Genomic DNA, 18,938 nt, shown 5'->3' on the forward strand with positions numbered 1-18,938 from the left:
ATTCATTCATACAAGTCACCTGGTTGTCTTGGACAGTGTGTGTGTGTGTGTGTGTGTGTGTGTGTGTGTTTTCACAGCTGGCTCTAAGTAGCTGTCAAGGTCCCACAGAAACCATAACCCTTAAATTTGACCTGGCAAGCTACACACTGCAGCTCAAGTCATCTGCGTTTCAGGAAACACAGTTACACACAGTTAAACATTATTATTATTATTATTAGTATTAGTATTATCATCATTATTATTACCATTACCATTATTATTATTGTTATTTATTATTATTATTATTATTATTATTATTATTATTATTATTATTATTATAATTGTTATCATTATTATTATTATCATTATTCTTATTCTTCATATTATTATTATTATTATCATTATTGTTATCATTATGATTATCATCATTCCATTCTTTGAGAGGTATAGTAACACTTAGCTCAGTTGTCAATAACCTGAAGACGTCTGCTGTATGTATTCATGTTTAAACAGGAAGAGACACCTTGCCCCTCGACAGTTTTGCATGGTCACATGTAGACATATGGTGGAGGTTGTCCATTAAAATCCTGAGGTAGAGGAACATTTCCTCAAGCCAAGGTTCAGAACATCACAATATCTAACAACTGTAGCTCGTTCACTGGTTACATCCAATATACTATATTATGTCTAACTGAATTAAATCACATTTTTAACTTGCAGTTGTAATGGACCCAAGTGCATTGTCTGTCTGCAATAAAAGAAACAAAGGTGCACAATGGTAAAGTCACATTTTCTGCTCATTTCTCACATTCAAAGACATCGAGAGTGCGTTACTCTGTTTTGAACACAGCTGTGACTGCAACCATGTTTGCAGGGAGATGACACAGCGTGATGGAAGTACTGCAGCAGGTGTTTGAAGTGCACATAGAGGAAACCTGACCGACGAGTACACATGGTGTTAGAATTACAAGTGGTCTAAACTTTAGACAGGTGAACAGGTATGAACCTCTCATGAAATGTTTGCTCTTGTGTCTTTGACTTTTTATGTGAATCATTCAGATGAAACAAACAGACAAACAAACAAAGATTTTTTTTTTTATTTTCAAAATGAACATTAATTTTCAAAGTTTTCAAAAGATAAATTGAAGCGACTCAAAAGCGTTGAACTAGGGAGTGGTTGATGACTGAGCACACCACACCACACACTGCCCAAATGTGCCCAGCCATTGAAAAACCAGCAACAAGTAGGCGGCGGGGCATTTTGAGTTATTTACAGACTATGGAAGTGTGATTTCTAAGCTTTCCATCAATGTGTAACACATGTATATCTGAAAATACTTGAAGAAGATGTGGACATTTGGATGTAGGCACTCCTCAAGTGTGTGAGTTTAGGGAGAATTTTAGCCTCAAAGATGTTCACCTTCTGGGAGCCAAGAGACAGAATCATCACATTTACATAGTCCATCTCTTTCAGCCACTAAATAATCTATCCGTTTGTTGTTCATAGGCTCTGGAGAAAGTTTGTGACGATGAGGTCCATTCACACAACAAGCCATAAACATGTGTGTGTGTCTGTCACAAATTCTAACAAGCCTCTGTTTGCCTCTCTTGCACATATTGCAAGCACCCTCCGTGGGGTGAAGTAACAAAAAGCCTCTCTGTACAATAAACTGAGATGTGATTCTTAGAACCCTCACTGCGTCCGGCACCGATGAGTCGGGCTGCACCTGAACCCCGTGTGTGAGCGAGTCAGTGTCACTTTTATTTTCATTGAAACAGTTTTTCTCGTGGTCCAGTGTGTAAGAATTAGGGTTCTCGCACCTAATGGTTCTTTTTTTAATGGTCCAAACCGTCATCCACAATCTGCACTTGCCAAAGCAGTCTGAGGGAGGAATGTCAAACAACTGTGTGCATAGCATTTGTTGTTATAAAGTGGCTAAAAGCAGCGCACACAGGATAACAACAGCTGCATCTTCACCTGTAAATAATGGAGCAAAGTGTGCACACGTGGTTGGCTGGGTGTCATGTATACAGTGGACATGATCACTGATGTGAACTCTATCCACATCTGTGATGTGAACTCTATCCACAGATGTGGATAGAGTTCACATCAGTGACGTGGATAGAGTTCAAATCACAGATGCGGATAGAGTTCATATCAGTGACGTGGATAGAGTTCACATCAGTGACGTGGATAGAGTTCAAATCACAGATGTGGATAGAGTTCACATCAGTGACGTGGACAGAGTTCACATCAGTGACGTGAACAGAGTTCACATCAGTGACGTGGACAGAGTTCACATCAGTGACGTGGATAGAGTTCACATCAGTGATGTGGATAGAGTTCACATTAGTGATGAAGATAGAGTTCACATCAGTGACGTGGATAGAGTTCACATAAGTGATGAAGATAGAGTTCACATCAGTGACGTGGATAGAGTTCACATTAGTGATGAAGATAGAGTTCACATCAGTGACGTGGATAGAGTTCACATCACTGATCAGTGATGTGTAATTCGATGGCACTGAACCAGGCTGGTATGAACGCACCCTTAGTGACATCTAATGGTGAGAATGCAGATTGCAACAAACAAAGGACTTCTTCGCTCACCGCTCCCCTTCCCAAGCGTGTCAGGAACTCCAGTGGCCTCTGCATACAAGAAACACTCACACACAACTGTCCATTCTCCACTCACACTGGGCTGGTTTGTCCATTTGGGCTACTGTAGAAACACTGCTGTCAAAGACCCTCTCTTCAAGTACTTGTTAAGGTTTATTCTAAGGCGATGAAAACCAAATGACTTTTATATTAAAGCAATTATACACTTAAAGAGACATACGCATGGGTAGTTTAGTCACTTTCTGCCAATTAACCCACTGGACCTTTAAATAATCCCAGACTAAACTCTACAGAGAGCTCCTGTTCTCTTCAGTTGAGATTTTTACATGATTTATATAAATGTTGTGAATGTTCCTGACTTGCAATAATGCAGGTTTTGGCCAACAGTGGGTGCATGTGTGTGTTTAGTATTGCATAAGGGGGGTTCCCATGTTCTCCAAAGAAAAGAGTGACTGTTGATTCTGTAACATTGTGACCACAGAGCTGCAGTGTGTCTGGAACATGTTGGGAAACACTCTGTCACTGAATGAGATCTTGTTGTGTATGAATGTGAGACAGAAAGTGTGTCTGGGTCCTCACAAGTGTGCAGTCCACGGAGGAGACCACTCTGTCGGCTAAGTACTGAGGAGACATGAGACGTCTACTCCACACAACTCACCACTTCTTCTTCTCCTGGCTGTAGAGCGTGAGGTTAATGCTGCCCTCCACAGTCTTCACCCCTAATCTGCCAAAACAGTTCAACATGTCTGATCTAAAATAAAATATAATTCATTTTCCAACATACTTTTAGAAGCAATATTTTAAACTTTTTGTTTTTGTTTTTTCCAGGCAGTTCCGATTTTGTGTTGTACCTGTTTTATTCGTTTTGATGGAGACGACAACACAGACGCTGACGTGGGATGACAACCATGGAGAAGTACAATCATTTCCCCTAATTCTCTTCATTCCATAAGCAAATAAGAGAGTAACCATGTTATAAATGGATACGCTCTTTCACCAGTGACAGAGACTTTCATCTTGGGAGAGATGACTGCAGTGTCAAAGAAACGCTGCTAAAGATGTCTTTTCATTGTTTAATGAAATGTGCTGTTTATTTTGAGATTCATCGAGTATTCTTTTGTCCATAAAATGTGGAAAAATGTCGATCAGTGTTTAATAAACCTGGAAATCATGATGTCAAATATCTTTTCAGTTTTAATGATATTATTCACATTTAAGAAGCTGAAAAACCGATTCATCGATTATCAAAATAGATGAATTTAGTCATAGATTAACAATCGAATAAGCCTAACATAACAGTACCCTACTGGTTACCTACCAATGATTAATCATCCATTTTGGTGAAGCAATGTGTCACTAATATTACATGATAATAATAATAACTGTAAACTGTAAGCTGAGCGCTTTCATTGGACGAGCCTGTCTAGCATGTCCTTCAGGAAAATCAACCAATGCCGCGTCTCGTGTCTCAAATACCGTCTCGGTCGATAAAAAGGATTTATAATATACTTTTTTGATTAAATGATGACAGCCCAAATACAAATTCTTCAGAACTGTTTAAATATTATGAATAATCATTTGAAACTTCTTAGTAAGTCCTTCTTTTTAAATACAGTAAGTGTCAGGTTGTAGATAGTTGTCTATCTTAGAACAACAGGCATACTTTGCATTTTCATTACTTTTTGGACCACAGAAGGTTTCATTTGTAGTGTAAGTGTAACTAAACCCTTAAACCCCATTGTTCAGGTGTAAACCAGTGTATCTGGACCAGGGTATCTGGTTTATTAGCTGATCCAGTTCAATTCCTCACTCAGCTCTCAGACCACTTCTTGGCATTTTTTTTTTTTTAAATTAGGCATTTGGCAAAGTTAAGAGGGGGTTTACTTTAACCTTTAACCTGTGCAAGTAACTTCCTGTCTCAAACCCAAAACAATGTAAACATGTATGCTTCCATCAAACCAAGCTTGTTTTAATGCAATGCTTTAATTCAGAAAAAAATGAATTGAAATGTATTGATTTATGAAAATGATGTTTTTATTCACAAAAACAGAACCATTTTTTCTCTCCTCATTTTGGAAAAAACATCTATTTAATTAAACAACATTGATCAAACTATTGTTTGTTTGGTTTTGAATGCAGAAAAAACAGCATTTTAAAACATATTCCATTATATACTGTGTTGTTACGTCCTCTTCCACCACTGGGTGGTGTAGTTCTCTCTGTCTATATTTTCTGTTGGCTGCTCTTGTTCTCTGCCTCTCCCTAATGTGTTCCAGGTGTGGATCCTAATCATGGGGTGGAGCCACTATCTATAAGAGCAGGTCTTCTGCAGTGTGAGGCTCTCTCTCTCTCATCTGAGGCGTGTCTCCATACCGACTGAAGCGCCTGCCATTTTCCTGCTTTTGTTATGCTTTCACATTCATGATTGCTTAAAATTCCCTGTTTAAATATTATTTTGTAAAGAAATACCCCTAGACACGTGCTCCTTTTGACTCTGGTCATGGTTGTGTTGCAGTTAGGGTACCTGGTTGTAACATAATGGGGGCTCGTCTAGGGGTATGATCCTCGCTTGGGGTGCGAGAGGTTCAGGGATAGAGGTCCAGGATCACATGGAGGTGTTGATTGCGACTTTGGTGAGTACCTCAACTTTTACTGGGTGTTAGTGATTGCATCTCAATTAGTAGCCGCCGGGCGGTGACAGACTCCGTCACTTTGTTATTTTAGTTGTTTTTTTTATTGGTGGTAATCCTTATTCGGTTTGTTATCGGTGGGTTGCAGTTGGCTGTGTAATTGGTCTGCTGCGCCCTCACGAGCTAATCAGTAAATCCAGGTAGGGAACCCACTGAAGACTAGAGAGAGGGTGAGTTTAGTTTTATTTTGTCTTGGTAGGGGTTGAGGTGTAATTGCGAAGCATCCAGTCATCCAGTGCTCACTAGATATCGCTTTAGTTGTAATTTTGTGCACTGTGAGTGCAGTGTTGTAACAGGTTGATCTGTATTGGATTAGGCTTTGGGCTGCTGTGATTTTGTGGGTTTTACCCATATTTGTTAGTCTACATCTGTGATTCTCCTGTTACGAGTTGTGGTTTGGTTAAAGGGCCTGTTTGAGGAAGTTGTGGTCGTTTTAGGGGATTTGATGGCCACTTGTTAGTTTTTCATTTTGGTTGCAGCCATTCGAGTTTGTTTGCTTGTTTGTTTGTTTGTTTGTTGTTGATTGTCACAATGACATCGGTGGCAGAAGATTTCATTGAAAATCCTTCAGTGGAGGCATTTCATAGCCTCACGAAGGATCAACTATTAGAGGTGGCAACTGCGTTTGACATTACATGTCATTTACCAGACGCTTTTATCCAAAGCGACTTACAATGGAATTGAGTACAATCAGCAAGGGGTGGAGTCGAACTTGCGACCATTGCGCCCATGATGTCTTTCGCACACAGGGTACCAGTCTTAACCACTGAGCCACTCCACCCCCATTTGCTTAGTACATTGAGCACACATTGAGCTTAGTAGCTTGGAAAAACGCTTAAAACACACTTTTAAGTCAATAATACTTCCTTTTCTTGTTGAAGAAGGTAGGTTGCCACCTGTAGATATGAAAGAAGTTATTAAGCTAAAAGAGCTTTCTATCCGAGAGAAGGAACTTGACAACGAAAGAGAGCAATTGCATTTAAAGAGCTCAGCTTGAGTTGAGACGTTTAGAGACTAAGGCGAGAGAAGATAATCTTGATTTGGCTCAATCTAGCTCATTTGATATATCAAAGAACATCCGACTCGTACCACTGTTTGTTAAGAAGGATGTAGAAAAGTATTTTCCGCACTTTGAAAAAGTGGCATTGACTCCTAAGTGGCCTAGAGATGTGTGGCCGCTGTTAACTGGCCGTGCTCAGGAGGTGTATGCGGCACTGTCTGTAGAACAAAGTGCAGACTACAACAAAGTTAAAGCATCTATTCTCCGCTGCTATGAACTTGTTCCAGAGGCGTACCGGCAGCGCTTTAGGCGCTATAAGAAAACTGAGCGTCAAACCTATATGGAGTTTGCACGTGAGAAAGAAGCGCTTTTTGATCGCTGGTGCTCTGCGAAGGAAGTGAATAGTCAGGCGAAGATGCGTGAATTAATGTTGGTAGAAGAGTTTAAGAATTGTATACCTATGGCTGTGTCGACATATCTGAATGAACGTCAGGTCAACACCTTGCGGGAAGCTGCACTAATGGCAGATGAGTTTGCCTTGACCCATCGCACACGTCTGACTTTTCCCACTCTAGTCAGGCCGAGAAGTCGAGTAAATCTTCCGGTAATTCTGAACCAATCTGTTATTACTGTAAAAAGCCCGGACATATGTTGGCAGAATGTCCCGTTCTGAAGAAGAAACAGGCTGCTAAGGCCGTAGGTTTGATTAAAGTGACTCCACAGCCATCATCTCTTGTTGCATTTCCTAACGACTCCAAGTCTGGGTACGAGCCTTTTCTCAGTGACGGTTTTGTGGCCTTGCCTGGTGGTGAACATCCTGTTCCAGTGCACATTTTGCGCGATACTGGCACTGCGTTGTCATTACTATTGGAAGGGGTTCTACCTGCGTCTGAAGAGTCGAAGACTGGCACCAGTGTTCTTGTTCGTGGCTTTGAGATGGGCTCAACTGTGGTTCCTCTCCATCGAATTGAGTTGAAGTCCAATGTAGTTAATGGTAGCATTGCCGTTGGTATCCGCAAATCTTTGCCAATTCCAGATGTAACTTTTATTCTTGGGAATGACATGTGTGGAAAAATGATGGTGAAGTGTTGCCTCATGTTGCTGTTCCAGTCAAGCCTTTAGTCCATCAGTGCACACAACAACACCCTGATGTTTTCCCTGCCTGTGCAGTTACACGTGCTATGGCAGCGCGTTCTAGCTCCTCTGATGGGAAAGAGTGCTTGTCTTCTCCTGTTGATTTAAATTCTTCTGATTCATTCTGTGATTTGTCTGATTCTTTTCTTGTTGCCCGAGATTATTTTAAGAAGACACCTAACTCTCCTACCAGTGCTCTTTGTGCTGGGTCTGAGAGATTGAGGAAAGTGAGTAACGAGACTGTGCGCCTTTCTCGTGAGAAGCTAATTGATGCTCAGAAAGTTGATGTGTCCCTGGCCTCATTGTTTCAGCTTGCCTCATCGGATGTTGATCTGGACAAGGAGCCGCAGTGCTTATTTTTCCGAGATGGCATCTTGATGAGGAAGTGGAGATCTTATAATGTTCCAGACGAGTGTAACTCTTTAGAGCAGATTGTGGTGCCATCTGGGTATAAAGATGAGATTTTGAGCGTGGGTCATGATGGTTTGGCCGGTCACTTGCGTATGTTACCCTTTTACCACCAGCTCACGTATTAAAACCCTAAATACTCTTTGGCAAAAGACACATTTCAAAAAGTATATCAGTCTAGATATACTGATATATGTATGATTCTCACTCATTTACCAGTTGGAGACTGGGGAAACACACTCGACCTGTAAACTCACTTCAACAACAAACATAATATAATAAATCAAACACAAATTCCTCAGTTTCAAAAACTGTATTAGAATGCAGGAAACACACAATCAAAAACCTTTTTCTATGGAAAATAAAAAAAAAGAAGGTTTTCTCTTATTAAACTGTCTTATTCTATTTTGAGTGCACTCGTTTTGACTATCGTTGGCGCGCTTAAGTTGGAGCTCAGTAGCAATACCTCCGTATACCTCCTCGGCAGGACCAGGCCGCAGGACCGTCTCCGCCTGCAGCACCTCGTAGCGACAAAACTCCGTCTCCCTCGGCAGCAGCGAAACGTCCTCCGTTGGCAACTCTCCTCCGAGGCGACTCTTTGAAGCTCTTCGCGTCCCTGTCGGCGGTGTCTCCCTTCAGCGTAATCGTGGCGTTAGCCTAGCTCCGGCTAGCCACTCGACCGAATCTGTCTCCGTACTTTACAAAAAAAACACAGCGGTGGAGAGTCCAACCCTCACACACTCGGAACACGCAACCAAATCACAGTTCACAGTCAGTCGCGTGAAAGAAAACTTCCCACTGGCAACACACACTGCTACGGAGTCTCTGCTCTACCATTCACCATTCCCTCGGTTTTTCTTCTTCTTCCTCTCTCGAGTCTCTCCCCCCGGAAGTGTAAAAAAAACAAACAGATCATGAACTTCAGTACGTAATACAACATAACAGAATTACTTTTAACTTTTTAAAAGCATTCATTTTAAACACAAATTATTTAGACATTTTAATACCTTATTTATCTTTTTTACCTTTACCATGAACCTCTCCGGGAACCATCACCTTACCGTGGTGGAGAGGTTTGAGTGCCCCTGTGATTCTGAGAGCTGTGTTGTCTGGAGCCTAGTGCTCCTGGTAGGGTCTCCCAAGGCAAATTGGTCTCCGGGGAGGGGCCTGACGAAGAATGGTTCAAAGACCTCATGAAAAAACAACAGAGGAAGAGAGTGACCCTGCCCGGAGGAAGCCCGGGGCCCCCGCCTGGAGCCAGGCCCAGACGGAGGGCCCGTGAGCGAACGCCTGGTGGCCGGGTCTACCACGGGGCCCGGCCGGGCACAGCCCGAACAAGTGGCCTCTTCATCGTCCTCCTGTGGACCCACCACCTGCAGGGAGATCGACTGGGGTCGGGTGCGCTGCCACATGGGTGGCAGTGAAGGTCGGGGATCTCGACGTACTGGACCTGGGCGGCAGAAGCTGGTTCTGGGGACATGGAACGTCACCTCGCTGTGGGGGAAAGAGCCGGAGCTTGTGCGGGAGATGGAGCGCTACCAATTAGATCTGGTGGGGCTTACCTCCACGCACAGCCTTGGCTCTAAAACCACACTCCTGGATAGGGGTTGGAAGTTATTCTTCTCTGGAGTTGCCCAAGGTGTAAGGCGCCGGGCGGGTGTGGGGATACTCACAAGCCCCCGGCTGAGCGCCGCTGTGTTGGAGTTTACCCCGGTGGACGAGAGGGTCGCCTCCCTGCGCCTTAGGGTTGCGGGGGGGAAAGCCCTGACTGCTGTTTGTGCTTATGCACCGAACAGCAGCTCGGAGTACCCGGCCTTCTTGGAGGCCCTAGATGGAGTCCTGCAAGGGGCTCCGTCGGGGGACTCAGTAGTTCTGCTGGGAGATTTCAACGCGCACGTGGGCAGTGATGGGGAAACCTGGAGAGGCGTGATTGGGAAGAATGGCCTACCTGATCTAAATCAGAGTGGTCGTTTGTTATTGGATTTCTGTGCAAGTCATGGACTATCCATAACAAACACCATGTTCGAGCATAAGGACGCTCATAAGTGTACTTGGTACCAGAGTGTCCTTGGCCGAAGGTCGATGATCGATTTTGTGATCGTTTCATCTGATCTAAGGCCGCATGTTCTGGACACTCGGGTGAAGAGAGGGGCAGAGCTGTCAACTGATCACCATCTGGTGGTGAGTTGGGTCAGAGGATGGGGGAGGACTCTGGATAGACCTGGTAAACCCAAACGTGTAGTGCGGATGAACTGGGAACGTCTGGAGGATGCCCCTGTCCGAGAGGCCTTCAACTCTCACCTCCGGCGGAGCTTTTCCTGTATCCCTGTGGAGGCTGGGGACATTGAACCTGAATGGGCAGTGTTCAAAGACTCTATTGTGAAAGCTGTAGTGGAGAGCTGTGGCTCCAGGGCTTTAGGTGCCTCAAGGGGCGGTAACCCTCGAACATCGTGGTGGACACCGGTGGTCAGGGAAGCTGTCCGACTGAAGAAGGAGTGTTTCCGGGATATGTTATCCCGGAGGACTCCTGAGGCAGTTGCAATGTATCGACAGGCCCGAAGGGCGGCAGCCTCTGCTGTGGCAGACGCAAAGCAGCGGGTATGGGAGAAGTTCGGAGAGGACATGGAGAAGGACTATCGGTCGGCACCAAGGCGTTTCTGGAAAACCATTCGGGGCCTCAGGAGGGGAAAGCGGGGGACCATCCAAGATGTGTACAGTAAGGATGGGACACTGTTGACCTCGACTGAGGAGGTAACCGGACGGTGGAAGGAACACTTTGAGGAACTCCTGAATCCGACATCTGCACCCTCTGTGGTGGAGGCAGAGAGGGAGGCTGATGGGGGATCATCGTCAATCTCCCTGAGGGAGGTCACTGAGGTGGTTAAACAACTCCGCAGTGGCAAGGCCCCAGGGGTTGATGAGATCCGCCCAGAAATGCTGAAGGCTCTGGGTGTGGAGGGGCTGTCTTGGATGACACGTCTCTTCAACATTGCGTGGAGGTCGGGGTCAGTGCCGAAGGAGTGGCAAACTGGGGTGGTGGCCCCCCTTTTCAAAAAGGGGGACCTGAGAGTGTGTGCCAATTACCGGGGCATCACACTTCTCAGCCTCCCTGGTAAGGTTTACTCCAAGGTACTGGAAAGGAGGGTTCGACCGGTAGTCGAACCTCGGATTCAAGAGGAACAATGCGGATTCCGTCCTGGTCGTGGAACAACGGACCAGCTCTTTACTCTTGCAGGGATCCTGGAGGGGGCCTGGGAGTACGCCCATCCGGTCTACATGTGTTTTGTGGACCTGGAGAAGGCGTATGATCGGGTTCCCAGGGAGATACTGTGGGAGGTGCTGCGGGAGTATGGGGTGAGGGGGGCACTACTTAGGGCCATCCAATCACTATACGCCCAAAGTATGAGCTGTGTCAGGGTTCTCGGCACTAAATCAGGCCTGTTTCCTGTGGGTGTTGGCCTTCGCCAGGGCTGCGCTTTATCACCAATCCTGTTGTGATTTTCATGGACAGGATATCGAGGCGTAGTCGTGGGGGAGAGGGGTTGTGGTTTGGCGGGCTTGAGATCACGTCGCTGCTTTTTGCAGATGATGTGGTCCTCATGGCTTCGTCGGCCTGCGACCTTCAGCGCTCACTGGATCGGTTCGTGGCCGAGTGTGAAGCGGTCGGGATGAGGATCAGCACCTCTAAGTCTGAGGCCATGGCTCTTAGCAGGAAACCGGTGGATTGCCTTCTCCGGGTAGGGAATGACTCCTTGCCCCAGGTGAAGGAGTTCAAGTATCTCGGGGTCTTGTTCACGAGTGAGGGGACGAGGGAGCCGGAGATGGGCCGGAGAATCGGAGCGGCTGGTGCAGTACTGCATTCGCTTTACCGCACAGTTGTGACGAAAAGGGAGCTGAGCCGGAAGGCAAAGCTCTCGATCTACCGGTCAGTCTTTGTTCCTATCCTCACCTATGGTCATGAAGGTTGGGTCATGACCGAAAGAACGAGATCACGGGTACAAGCGGCCGAAATGGGATTCCTCAGGAGAGTGGCTGGCTTTTCCCTTAGAGATAGGGTGAGAAGCTCGGTCATCCGGGGGGAGCTCGGAGTAGAACCGCTGCTCCTTCACGTTGAAAGGAGCCAGTTGAGGTGGTTCGGGCATCTGGTGAGGATGCCTCCTGGGCGCCTCCCGAGGGAGGTATATCAGGCACGTCCAGCTGGGAGGAGGCCTCGGGGTAGACCTAGGACAAGGTGGAGAGATTATATCTCCACTCTGGCCTGGGAACGCCTCGGGATCCCTCAGTCGGAGCTGGTCAATGCGGCTCAGGAAAAGGAAGTTTGGGGTCCCTTGCTGAAACTGCTGCCCCCGCGACCCGGCCCCGGATAAGCGGATGATGATGATGATGATGATGATGACCTTTACCATGAACTGGCATTTTGAAAATTATATACTAAATACCACTGATATTTATCAGAGTATTACACGTATTTCTAAAACACTCAATCGCATTAGTCAACATTTTTTTTGGCCAAGCCTTAAACAGGATGTGGTTCGCTTCTTTAAAACATGTCATGTTTGTCAGCTTGCTGGCAAGCCCAACCAGACGATTCCGCCCGCTCCCCTATACCCAATTCCAGTCATAGGCCAGCCCTTTGATCATGTCATTGCTGATATTGTTGGTCCGCTTGTGTGCTCAAGGGGGGGGGTATCAGTATCTGTTAACAATGATGTGTGCTGCTACCCGTTTCCCAGAGGCTGTGCCTCTGAGGACGATTTCAGCCAGGGTGGTGCTGAGGGAGCTACTCAAATTATTTTCCCTGTTCAGTCTGCCTAAGATTGTCCAGACTGACCGTGGGTCGAACTTTGTATCTCGTTTGTTCACCCACATGCTGAAACAACTTCGTATACAGCCCGTCTTGAGAGTAGCCCGTCTCGTGCTGTGATTGTCTTAATAACACGGAGATGCTCTCGGTTTTAGATGATCACCTTCCTCACCTTTCCATCTCAGAGGGCTGATATCCTGCAAGTGGTTAATGAATTTCCTGAACTTTTCGGGGATGTGCCACGGCAGACTCCGGTTATTGAGCATGACATTGATGTTGGGGATTCAGTCCCAATTAAACAGCATCCATAACGCGTCAATCCGGTGAAACGGGCCGTGTTAAAGAAAGAAGTTGAGTACATGCTGTTGAACAACATTGCTGAGCACAGCATGAGTGCCTGGAGTTCGCCGTGTATTCTTGTTGGGAAGTCCGATGGTACCTTACGTTTCTGCACTGATTACAGGCACGTTAATGCAGTAACAAAATCTGACTGTTATCCATTGCCTAGGCTGGATGATTGCATTGACCGCGTGGGATCAGCTGTTTACGTGAGCAAGTTTGACTTACTAAAAGGCTACTGGCAAATACCGCTTACAAGTAGGGCTAAGGAGATTTCCACATTTGTTACGCCAGATGATTTTCTTTCATATCGTGTCATGGCCTTTGGAATGCGAAATGCTCCTGCGACATTCCAGCGGTTAATTAATACCGTACTGTCAGGTATGCCAGGTTGTGATGCCTACATAGATGATGTGGTTCTTTGGAGTGCCTTGTGGCCGAATTTATTGATCAAATTCGCCAGTTGTTCCACCGTCTTTCCTCTGCCAACCTTACCATCAATTTGGCAAAGTGCGAATTTGGTAAAGCGACAGTAACGTACTTAGGCAGAGTCGTGGGGGGGGGGGGGGGGGTCAAGTGCGCCCGTTGGATGCAAAAGTCTCTGCAATTTGCAACTTTCCTGCCCCTGCTGATCGCAAAGAGCTCCGGAGAGTCTTAGGTATGGTGGGCTACTACTGTGGATTTTGTGAAATCTTTTCCTCTGTAGTGCCACCACTGACCGACTTGCTAAGCCCAAAAGTACACTGTAACAAATTGACTGTAGAATTTACAGTAAATACCTGGCAAAAAAGTTGCCAGTAAAGTATTGTAAAATTCCTGTAAATTACTGTAAAAAGGATTACAGTAAATTACAGGATAACTTTTACAGGTTTTTCTTGTATATAAATTACAGCAATTTCTTGTTGTTTTTTTGGAAAAACAACTATTAATTGTAATCTAGTTTACAACATTATCTTGTATTCTATTCAAATTACAGAGGTTACCTGGCAACTAAAGTTGCCAGTAAATAGCTGTTAATACTTCACAATACAATATGTTGTTGTTGAATGTTTTTACAGTTAAATTTTGTTTTTCACATTAGCAAAATAATTTAAAAAAATGTAATATGTTAAATAAAACCAGAGTCAGAGCTGCAGCAAAACAAAACTTTTATTAAAACTCAGCAGTTTTACAACATGCCTTCAGAACTCAATTTGAATCCCCATAAATAAATAATAATGAATAAAATGATATCATGTTAAATATAAGGCTTCAGACAGAAGCTGGTTAGCCTAATTAAGCACAGACTGGAAATGGGGAAACAGGCTGCAAATTTTCTGAATGCACGGGTACAATCAGGTATACCACAGGTAAAAGGGCAGTTTGGTGCATTACTGTGAAGTTTCATATGATGAGTAAAACCTATTATAGTTTTACTCTCATGGGCACACTGTTTGCAGTGATACATTTCTGGGCTAAGAAAAGCAAAAAGGGAAGAAAAAAGAATTAAAGTTAATAAGGTTGTATGTCCAAAACAACAACAACAACACAAAAACAATGAGCACAGTCAGGGCTTTCGACCAGAAACTACTTGGTTAGGTTTAGGCAACAAAACTACTACCCACACCCCAACTGTTCTGCAGAGTGCAGCAAGGCTATTTAAAAGTAGTTTACTTGAGCTAACTAAGCTGATAAATTAGCATAGAGCTAATGCTTAATCCCAAATTTGTCAGATGCCACAGAAAATGATTACACAGTCAGACACAATGACATAAATAACACAATGTTTTTACCTGAAAATCGTCTTCACCGATGTCTGTTGGTGATGATCACTGTGCCTTAAGCGGTGGTGCGGCGGTTTCTTCTGCACCTCAGCAACGTTAGCTAAATGATGCAAATACGTAGACGTTAATGGAGGTTTTCCTCCGACAGTGGGAAACAGTTTAATACTTAATTGGCCTCTTCATCAGTCATTAAAAATGTAAATTAACTCATCAAAGAGACTTTTCATAATTTACACAGTTCTGATGATAAATTTGGCACCATGTTTCACAAACCTCAAACATTAACGTTATGTTAAGTTACACTGAAGTTTATTTAACTTAACATTGGTTCACAGGAGAGCTGGTAAAGTTAAAATCCAGCCGAAATTAACTCTCTCTTTATGAGTCATACAAAGTCATACGTTATGATTTATGTTTTGATTTATAAGTTATCTGTTAAATTGACCATTATGTTAACGGAGTCTGGAATGTAGCTGTCACTGTAGTATTATTATTATTATTATGAGTGGTAGTAGGCCTACTATTATCATCACTAGGCTATTGCTTTCTATACAATTATTATATTATATTATATAAATATATGATATTATTCTCGAGGACAATCTTTGCAATAGCCAAGTTCCTATATATGTACCGAAAGTGTTGCACACAACCCTCAAACTCGATTTAACATGCATTCATGCCTATGTTGTGCAATATCCCGGTAAACCTCTATTTTGGATTTTGAATTTTTTCCGTTTTTCCGATTTTTTGGTGACTCTGGTTCTAAGGACCGGGCCGATCGCCGCTCTCTGCCCGAGGATAAGCGCCTATTTTCGGATACATCAGGGGCGATTTCAACAGGCCATATCTCGGTCATTTCTTCACATTTTTGGATGAAATCAGCGGTATTATGTTCCTCTATGTCCTCGAATAAAGCCGTGGGATGTTGGATTTTGATTTTTTTCCGTTTTTCCGACTTTTTGCGCCCAGTGACTCTGGTTCTTAGGACCGGGTCGACCGCCGCTCTCTGCCCGAGGATGAGCGTCTATTTTCGGATTCATCAGGAGCCTACTCGCGTGTCCGCCCCCCCACCGGTCGAGAACTACTGCATTAGGTCATTATTTTAACTATTGTATTGTAACATTAGTTGTAACTAATGCATGTTACGCTAGCTAGCTTTAGCTTTAGCTGAATCAGTTAACGTTAACTAACGTTAATATTTGCTTAAAAAAAATGGTGCAGACTGAATTTTTCTAACAGTTAACGTCAGGTTCAAAACACGGATTAGCTAAAATAATGCGTTCGCCTGGGATTGCTTGTCTGGAATGTTCTCTGAAAACTCTCTAGCTAACTTTCTTTGAGGACATGCAAACCATAACTTAAATGGTCAACTTTACGTTATGTTAACTAACAGTTAACAAGTTGAATCACATTTTAATTATGTAGGATATATATGTTAAACTTACGTTTTATGGAGTGTTTGAACACTGCGTTGCTCCTCTGCTTCACCTGTGCACGTGCTGCTCTTTCAATGTAATGCAATCCGATATCAACAGTATTTAACCGTAATACGCATCATCTACAGTCAGAATACAATTTGCCTGTCATTTTACAATATGTTACAGTGGAAAAATGCTGTCAGCTACTGTAATTATTTTGGACCCATGATGCATTGTGGTCTACAGTTATACTTTGTAAAATGACAGAACAAGAAGTTACTGTAAAATTTTACTGTAGAAATTACAGCAATTTGTTACAGTGTAATGTATCAGTGGACTGAGCAGTGCCAAAAGGCTTTTGAAAACATCAAGGCACTGTTGATTTCTGCCCCTGTGTTGGCTGCACCAGAGTTCACAAAACCTTTTCCCCTGGCGGTTGACGCTAGCGATCAGGGTGTGGGCGCTGTCCTTATGCAAGATGGTGCGGAAAATGTCAGCCACCCCGTCTGCTACTTCTCTAAGAAGTTTAACCATCACCAGCGGCGGTATTCTACCATTGAAAAGGAGACGCTTGCCCTGGTCCTTGCAGTCCAACATTTCAGTCAGACTCTTTATTAGAATGAGTTTGATTTGCACACACACCAATTATTGATAGTGGATTTGACCTCTGCATTTAAGCCTTTCTTATTACACAAACACAAACCGGCGCAGGAGCAGTCCATGAGGACCAAAAGTGGTTAGGTATCTTGCTCAGCACCACCCCAGCCATGGACCTGTCCTGGGATTTGAACAGGCGACCATTCGATTACAAGCCCAGTTCCCTGTTGCTCTGTCATTGGCTGCTGTCATATCATCAGTGCTTAGCTGTAGTTTTTGTTATCTACCTCCTCTGTTATTGCATGGAACCTAAAACTGCTTCCTGTTGTGACGCTGGAAGTAAAGTGGCACATGAAGGAGTGTGTGAGGAAGAGAAGGATGAAGGAGCACCTGCACTCGTACCAGTTTGTGAGGTTGATTTATGTCACTGTATTTTGTCATCAGACATAAAAGTGGTTTATCATCATCATTTACATCACATAATATCTCTTTTGTTGATGTTTAATGGCACTTTGCAGTTGTTCAGCTTCAACTTAAACAGTTCTCGGTTTTTTCTTTTTCTATGAGGTTTAACAGCAGCTTGCATTCTTGTTTGGTGATTGTAAACCATGCCGATTCCTCTTTCTTCTAATAATAATAATATTTCCCGGCAGGCTGTACACTGAGAGGAGCAATGCTGCCCTCCACAGTTCTTAAACACAACTCAAAGTTGATTTTCAACACTCTTCAGCTTCTAATAAATTTGTCAGCACAGAAGTTCAAAGTGCTTCTTCTAAAGAGTTAGATTTAGAAGTAAGATGTGTTTCATATTCTTACATATAGACCAGTTGCATGAAGAAATGCCAGAATCCTAGAAATCAAAGGAATCCTTAAGATTCCTTTGAAGAAAAGAACACTTCTTTCATTTCCATGTTCTACAACTGTGACTTTTGCAGGGAAACTTTGTGAATTGCTCGCAGAAAGAAACGCGTTCACAGTTCTTCAGCTGACATGAAAGGCTGGAAACTCTGTCTCATCTTCATCTTTCCACTGCTGACTTCAGCTCTTGGAGGAGAGGACACGGTGGCAGAAGACATCGGTGTCCATCAACTGGAGCGATTAGTGGAGATGCTGACGGTAAAGGAGTGCGAAGATCTTCTACGCACTCTCTCCCACCCGGAGGAAAATATATTCCATCGACTTGAACGCCTCTCGCCGAAAAAAAATCTATCAGCTCTTAAGTCCCGCACCAAAAGAGACACATCTTTATTTGTGGACAGTGAGGCTCAGTGTCAGGCAGCCCTCACAGAGTGGCTGCTGCAGTACGGTGACCACACCTACTATGACAGGCTCACACGCGCCTTGCAGCACATTGGCAGAAGTGACATCGCCATTGAAGTGGGGAAGAACATCAATCAGGACAAAGTGTTGAAGCTGAAGCGCTACGTGGACGGTTATCACAAATATGTGAGCTCTTTAAACATACCGTCAGTACAAGTGGATCCAAAACAAGATGCAGGTCAGAAGGTCAAGAAAAGAACTGTGAGGGATCTGAGTTGGCGTGACCTTGACCTGATTGTGGAGCGAGCGCCTGTTCCCCCGTACATGAAGGGACCCATGGACGTATTTCTGCCAGTCTTGTATGGCTTCATGATGGGCTTCACAGGTACTTTGTTTGTAGGTGTCCTTATCTTCATTATTGTCAGCAGAAAACAGCTGAGTCATCAACCGAGGGTCAAGATCAGCTCCAGCTGCAGGTACACAGCTGGGGAACACAAGTTTTCTTAGAACAGAATTGAAAATCCTCCTCTTCAGTGATCAGGCTCCGTCATATCTCACAGACATGATTATTCCTTACTACCCTAATAGACCACTCTGCTCTGAAAATGGAGGCCTGCTTGTGGTTCCCAGAGTCTCTCAGAGTAGAATGGGAGGCAGAACTTGTGAATTTCTCTGTGAGATGAATAAAGTATCTATCTATCTATCTAACTTTCAACGACCAAGTTCCTCTCCTGAAGAACCAGCTCCCACTTTGGGTCCAGGAGGCAGAAAAAAACTCTCCCAACATTTAAAGGTCAACTTGACAGACAGACAGACAGACAGACAGACGACTTTATTAATCCCTTTGGGAGGTTCCCTCGGGGAAATTAACATCTCCAGCATCCACACACAGCACTGTTAAAAATAGAGAGTAGAATAAAATA

General features: G+C 44.0%; 1 protein-coding gene across 1 annotated transcript; it reads left to right on the top strand.

Annotated features, from left to right (window-relative positions):
* The first annotated feature begins 17,695 nt into the window (after window positions 1–17,695).
* LOC131460271 (transmembrane and death domain protein 1-like) lies at window positions 17,696–18,811 on the top strand. The gene has a single exon (XM_058630603.1). The coding sequence runs from the start codon at window positions 17,746–17,748 to the stop codon at window positions 18,520–18,522; it is 777 nt and encodes a 258-aa protein (XP_058486586.1). The 5' UTR covers window positions 17,696–17,745; the 3' UTR covers window positions 18,523–18,811.
* The last annotated feature ends 127 nt before the right edge of the window (window positions 18,812–18,938 follow it).

The sequence above is a fragment of the Solea solea genome, chromosome 6 (genome assembly GCF_958295425.1).
Source record: "Solea solea chromosome 6, fSolSol10.1, whole genome shotgun sequence".
Lineage (NCBI taxonomy): Eukaryota > Metazoa > Chordata > Actinopteri > Pleuronectiformes > Soleidae > Solea > Solea solea.